This window comes from Scyliorhinus canicula, chromosome 17 (genome assembly GCF_902713615.1).
Source record: "Scyliorhinus canicula chromosome 17, sScyCan1.1, whole genome shotgun sequence".
NCBI lineage: Eukaryota > Metazoa > Chordata > Chondrichthyes > Carcharhiniformes > Scyliorhinidae > Scyliorhinus > Scyliorhinus canicula.
Window position 1 is genome coordinate 131012708 of NC_052162.1, and position 6978 is coordinate 131019685.

The window sequence follows — 6978 nt, forward strand, 5'->3', positions numbered from 1 at the left end:
TAGGGTGAGATCGTTTTGTTATTTTTCCAACTGTTTACTGTTCAATTTAAAGGTTCAAAGGGTTTCATGCATGATCAACATATTCTTACTGGAAAGAGGCTGTTTAAATGTTTTGTGTATAGGAAGAGATTGGCTTGTCCGTCGCACCTGCTGAGATACCAGTGAGTTCATCTGTGACTATCAGGTGTTTTCTACTACTATTCCCACTGTTTTGTGACTCTCAATTCCTGAGCAATTCCAATTCCCCTTCTCTGGACTTGGATAATGGTCGGTGCAATTAGGTTTCTGCATAATCTGTTCCCTAATTTCATTAGTGGTCCTTGAGTGTCACTCTTCACCCCATTCCAACAAAGAAATGACAATAAACCATTTGTTCTCTTCAATGTGGGCGGGGCGTTTACCCAGCATCCCGCGCGCCGGGGAATGTCCTGTCGAAACCACACGAGACTATCGCGCAGGCGCACTTCGGCACGTATTTCGAGCAAGCGCAGCGGCAGCGATGCGAAGGTGAGGTCTTTGTTGCTCGTCTCTGCAGCGGGTAAGTTAGCGGCGTGTCTGAGCGAGAGATGGGAGCAGTGGGCGGGCGGAAAGGCTTCATGAACACCAAGCGAAAGCCTTAAACCCCGAAGGAGAAGCTCTCGGCCGGTTCCGCGTTCGTCCCGAGTCGCCTCTGCTTCCTGTGGTGACAGGCCCGGGTTCAGGGCCGCCATCTTAAAGCGGCAACGAGCAGCGTCGCGCATGCGCGGCCATCCCTGTCAGCAGGAGAGAAACTCGTCAGAGAGTCAAAGGGTTTCACAGCAAATAAAGACCCTTCGGCCCATTGTGTAAGTCCAGAAAGACGTGCTGTTAGGTGAATTGGACATTGTGAATTCTCCCTCCGTGTCCCCGAACAGATGCTGGAGTGTGGCGACTAGGGGATTTTCACAGTAACTTTATTGCCTACTTGGGACAATAATAAAGATTATTGTTATTAATTTTAGGGCAGTGCAGTGGGTAGCGCTGTTGTTTCACGGTGCCAAGGTCCCAGGTTCGATCCCGGCCCTGGGTCAGTGTCCGTGTGGAGTTTGTACAGTCTCCCCATGTTTGCGTGGGTTTCGCCCCCACAACCCAGGGTAGCTGGATTGGCCAAGCTAAATTGCCCCTTGATTGGAAAAATGAATTGGGTACTGTAATTTTTTTTAAAAAATCAATTTTATATATATAATTTGCTTCTGGTCTTGATGGTGACACCTAAATCCCAAGAATACATTTTATATATGTATTCTTTGATTTAGGTGTCACGAACAAGACTAGAAGCAAATATCATCCCCAGGAGAAGATGATGTTTGAGCTTTTTGAACCACTGCATTGGGTGTGGTGATGGTGCCCTACAATGTTGTTAGGTAAGGAGTTACAGGTTATTCACCCAGTGGTGATATGTGTCCAAATCAATAACATTAATTTTTATATCTTTTAATAAAACTTTTCAGGACATTTCACAGAAATGTTACAAAGGAGCATTTGACAGTGACACTGAGCCACTGACTCCTGAATGACCTTATGGACTGAACTGATCTCTTCACACAGATACTCCTGTATGCTTCACCCGATGCCTGTGTATATGTGTATTTATGTATGCCCTGTTCTTTTTTCATCTGTGGATTGATCTGTCTGGACTGTACGCAGAACAATACTTTTCACTGTACCTCAGTACACGTGCCAATAAACAAATCCAAATCGAGCTATTAAGCTGGTAACAAAAAGCTTGGTCAAAGAGGTAGATGTGAAGGAGCATCTTAAAGGAGGAAAGTGAGGTGGAGAGCCATAGAGGTAGTGGGATGAGATTTCAGAGCGTGAGGCCCAGGCAATTGAAAACTGCACCAGTAATAATAATTATTAGTGTCACAAGTAGGCTTACATTAACACTGCAATGAAGTTACTGTGAAAATCCCCTAGTCGCCACACTCCGCCGTCTTCGGGTAAACTGAGGGAGAATTTAGAATGTCCATTTCACCCAACAAGCACGTCTTTCGGGACTTGTGGGAGCAAACCGGTGCGCCCGGAAGAAACCCGGGCAGACACAGGGAGAACATGCAGACTTTGCACAGACAGTGACCCAAGTCGGGAATCAAACCCAGGTCCATGGCACTGAAGCAACAGGGCTAACAAATGGTGCAGAGATTAAAATCAGGAATGGTGAAGTGCAGGAAGAAACACATTAGTGCAGATAGCTAGAAAGACTGGGAAGCTGGAGAAGGTTATGGAGGTAGGTAGGGGTGAGACCATGGAGGAATTTGAAAAGAAGGGTGAGAAACTTGCTATATAGGTGTTTCTCAACCCAGAGTATCTGTAGGTCAGTGAGCACAGGGGAGATGCAGATGATACAAAGATATGCAGAGGGACAGGTAGTATAGAGGAAGCAGGGGGGCTGCACGAGGACTTGGACAGACGATGGCAGTTGGAATACAATGTGGCAAAGAGTGAGGTTATGCACTTTGGTAGGAAGAATGGAGGCACAGACTACTTCTAAATGGGAAAAGGCTTATGAAATCAGAAGCACAAAGGGAATTAGGAGTCCTAGTTCAAGATTCTCTACGTGTAAGGGCAGCACGGTGGCGCAGTGCTTAGCACTGCTGCCTCATGGCGCCGAAGTCCCAAGTTCGATCTCGGCTCTGGGTCACTGTCTGTGTGGAGTTTGCACATTCTTCCCGTGTTTGTGTAGGTTTTGCCCCCACAACCCAAAAGATGTGCAGGGAGGTGGATTGGCCATGCTAAATTGCCCCTTAATTGGAAAAAGTGAATTGGGTTCTCTAAATTAAGAATTTTTTAAAAAGGTTAACGTGCAGGTTCAGCCGGCAGTTAGGAAGGCAAATGTAATGTTCAGATTCGTGTTGAGAGAGCTAGAATACAAGTGCAGGGATGTACTTCGGAGGCTGTATGAGACTCTGGTCAGACCCCATTTGGAGTTTTGAGCGCAATTCTGGGCCCCATATCAAAGGAAGGATGTGCTGACCTTGGGGCGGGTTCAGACGAGGTTTACAAGAATGATCCCTGGAATGAGGAGCTTGTCATATGAGGAGTGGTTGAGGACCCTGGGACTGTACTCGGAGTTTAGAAGGATGAGGGGGGGATCTTATTAAAACTTTTAGGATACTGCGAGGCCTAGTTATCAGCCATGATTGAATGGTGGAGCAGACTTGATGGGCTGAATGGCCTAATTCTGCTCCTGTGTTTTATTGTCTTATAGATAAAACTGAATTAGTTGTGTTTTTACGACAATCCAGCAGTTTTCATGGTCACTTTTTCCCAGTGTCGGCCCCACAAATGACCAGATTCATTCAGCTCAATTTCACAACCTGCCTTTGTGTTTTTGTGGCTTCTCTCTAACTCCCTATTTTCTGTTTTAGATCAGTTTCACAGGGTGTTAGGAGGGAAGGATTTGATAGAAGAAGGAAGCCAAATATCACATCAAAATCTGAGTCAATTATTTTCTCTGAACCTGACTGTCATCATATTTTGAAGATGGAAGGAAAAAGCCCTGTTCACAGTGGAGAGAAACTGTCTTGTGTGTGTGAACAAGGCTTTAGTCAGTCATCTGATCTGTTGGAACATAAATGCAGTCACAACAGGGAGAAAGCATGGCAATGTGGAGAGTGTGGGAAGGGATTCGATTTCCCATCCCAGCTGGAAATTCATCATCGCAGTCACACTGGGGAGAAGCCATTTACCTGCACTGACTGTGGGAAGCGATTTACTAGATCATCCATCCTGCTGATACACCGGCGCATTCATACTGGGGATAGACCATTCACCTGCTCTGAGTGTGGGAAGGGATTCACTCAGTCATCCACCCTGCAGAGACACCAGAGAGTTCACACTGGGGAGAGGCCATTCGCCTGCCCAGAGTGTGGGAAAAGATTCACTCAGTCATCCACTCTGCTTAGACACCAGCGACTTCACACTGTGGAGGGGGTGTTCATCTGCTCTACGTGTGGAGAGGGTTTCACTAAGTTTCCCAACCTACTGACGCACCAACAAGTTCACGATTAACTCCAGACATTGGATTTTGCAGTTACTCATGTCCAGGACTGAACCATGTTCATTGGGGTTTGTTGCTGCTGATGTAAATAAACTCCAACTCCGTTATGAAAGATAATATTCTGGATAATAAATAAATAACATTCATGTTAATCAAACAGTGTCTAGTTTTTAAAAATATCTCGAACACAAGTTAATTAATTTTGATGTGATCTCCTTCTCCCCTCCATCCACTTCTCCAACAACAAGTGTGAGGAGCTCAACCACCTCCCCGAGGTACTGGAACGATTTGGGCTAGGAGCAGGATTCACCACCTGGGTGAGGCTCCTGTACAACGCTCCCAAATCAAGTGTCTGAACTAACCAGCTCTGAATACTTCCAGCTACAGAGAGGAACAAGACAGGGCTGCCCCTTGTCCCCACTCTTGTTTGCGCTAGCGATCGAACCCCTGGCGATAGCCCTGCGGGGCCCAAAAAGTTGACCTCTCGGAATTTCTCCACCTGGAGAAGATTAAGTACGTCATCCGAGGGTCAGAGGAAGGCTTCCTGGATACTTGGGGGCCGTTCGTCGGCCTGTCTCTGTAATCTCCTCCATGCTCTTGTTTCTCTCTCTCTGTATTCTCCATGCTCTGTCTCTCTCTCTCTGTAATCTCCTCCATGCTCTTGTTTCTCTCTGTAATCTCCATGCTCTGTCTCTCTCTCTCTGTAATCTCCTCCATGCACGTGTTTTGTATCTGGGAAAACTGGGACTGCGGTGCTGAGGACACTGGTTCGAATCCCGGCCCGGGCTCACTGTCCATGTGGAGTTTGCACATTCTCCCCTTGTCTGCGTGGGTTTCACCCCCACAACCCAAAGATGTGCTGGTTAGGTGGATTGGCCACGCTAAATTGCCCCTTAATTGGAAAAGGAAAATAAGTGGCTACTCTAAATTTATTTTTTTTAAATGTATCTGGGAAAATATTCTTACTTATGCCAGGTCATGTGATGTGCAGTGCCGTCAGCAGAGTGTTTGTGCAGGCTATGAGCAGATCACCATCCTGATTGAACAACACCCTTAACAAACCTCTCATTGAGTTTCACAAGAATACAGAATGTGGGCACCTCCATACCTTTTCTCTTTGTGGCAACAAAGAAATACAACACATAACTGGCAATGGGTAATATTTGCTGCTGCTCTTGTTAGTGAAAGGGCAGAGGAATGGAAGAAGCTCATTTGCTTTTACAGAGAGCGAGCACAGGCAAGACAGGCTGAAAGGCCTCCGCCTGTATTGTAATTACTCAATGGTTCAAAAAAAAGACCTATATTGGAGGCCATGGACTAAATTCTGCCTCCAGACCCACCCGGTTCAAACTGGCTGTTAATTGGTCTGTGTTTCCATGAGCGACGCTTGCAATAAAAAAAAATCAAAATACTGCAGCTGCTGAAAATTTGAAATAAAAAGAGAAAATGCTGGAAATATTCAGCAACATGTGGGGAGAGAGAAGCTAATTTCATATTTTCACTTTGTGCAGCATGAACTCCAGAGAATATAAATGGTAGTCAATATAAGCTCAGAAGTGGAAGAATCATAGAATTTACAATGCAGAAGGAGGCCATTCGGCCCATCGAGTCTGCACCGGCTCTTCGAAAGAGCACCCTACCCAAGCCCACACCTCCACCCTCCCTGTAACCCAATAACCCCACCCAACCTTTTTGAACACTAAGGGTAATTTAGCGTGGCCAATCCACCTAACCTGCACATCTTTGGACTGTGGGAGGAAACCCACGCAGGCACGGTGAGAACGTGCAGATTCCGCACAGACAGTGACCGGGAATCGAACCTGGGACCATGGAGCTGTGAAACAATTGTGCTAACCACTGTGCTACCGTGCTGCCCCGAAAGGGGGGGGGGGGGGAGAGAAGAGAAATGCACTATGCCACAGGAAAAATTCCTGACTCAGAAAGATGGAGTGAGGGTTGGGGGGGAGTAAGATGGGGGTGGGGAGTAAGATGGTGGGGGGGAGGGGAGTGAGATGGGGGGGAGGCGTGAGATGGGGAGCGGTGGGATGAGATGGGGAGCGGGGGGAGTCAGATGGTGGGGGGAGAGAGATGATGGTGGGGAGGGAGATGGGGAGGAGTGAGATACGGGGAGTGAGATGATTGGGGGAGTGAGATGGTGGGGGGAGTGAGATGGTGGGGGGAGTGACATGGTTGGGGGGGGGGAGTGAGATGGGAGGGGGGAGTGAGATGGGAGGGGGGAGTGAGATGGGAGGGAGGAGTGAGATGGGGAGCGGGGGGATGAGATGGGGAGCGGGGGGAGTCAGATGGAGGTGAATGAGATGGTAGGGGGGAGTGAGATGGTGGGGGAGTGAGATGATTGGGGGTGGGAGCGAGATGTGGGGGGTAGTAGGATGGGGAGATGAGTGAGATGGGGGTGGGGGAGTAAGATGGTGGGTGGAGTGAGATGGTGGGGGGGTGTGAGATGGTGGGGGGGGAGTGAGATGTGGGGGGGGGAGTGAGATGGTGGGGGGGGAGTGAGATGGTGGGGGGGAGTGAGATGGTGGGGGGGAGTGAGATGGTGGGGGGGGAGTGAGATGGTGGGGGGAGTGAGATGGTGGGGGGGAGTGAGATGGTGGGGGGAGTGAGATGGTGGGGGGGGAGTGAGATGGTGGGGGGGGGAGTGAGATGGTGGGGGGGGAATGAGATGGTGGGGGGGGGAATGAGATGGTGGGGGGGGAATGAGATGGTCGGGGGGAGAGTGAGATGGGGGTGGGGGAGAGTGAGATGGGGCGGGGGAGAGTGAGATGGGGCGGGGGAGAGGGAGATGGGGGTGGGGGGGAGTGAGATGGGGGTGGGGGGGGGAGTGAGATGGGGGTGGGGGGTGAGTGAGATGGGGGTGGGGGGGAGTGAGATGGGGGTGGGGGGGGAGTGAGATGGGGGTGGGGGGGGGGGAGTGAGATGGGGGTGGGGTGAGATGTGGG

At 49.2% G+C, this 6978-nt stretch overlaps 1 protein-coding gene across 1 annotated transcript; it reads left to right on the forward strand.

The window, feature by feature from the left end:
- The first annotated feature begins 441 nt into the window (after positions 1–441).
- On the forward strand, positions 442–4175 carry LOC119952413 (gastrula zinc finger protein XlCGF49.1-like). Its single transcript, XM_038776148.1, has 2 exons — positions 442–507; positions 3387–4175. The coding sequence occupies exons 1-2, from the start codon at positions 500–502 to the stop codon at positions 4027–4029; spliced, it is 651 nt and encodes a 216-aa protein (XP_038632076.1). The 5' UTR covers positions 442–499; the 3' UTR covers positions 4030–4175.
- The last annotated feature ends 2803 nt before the right edge of the window (positions 4176–6978 follow it).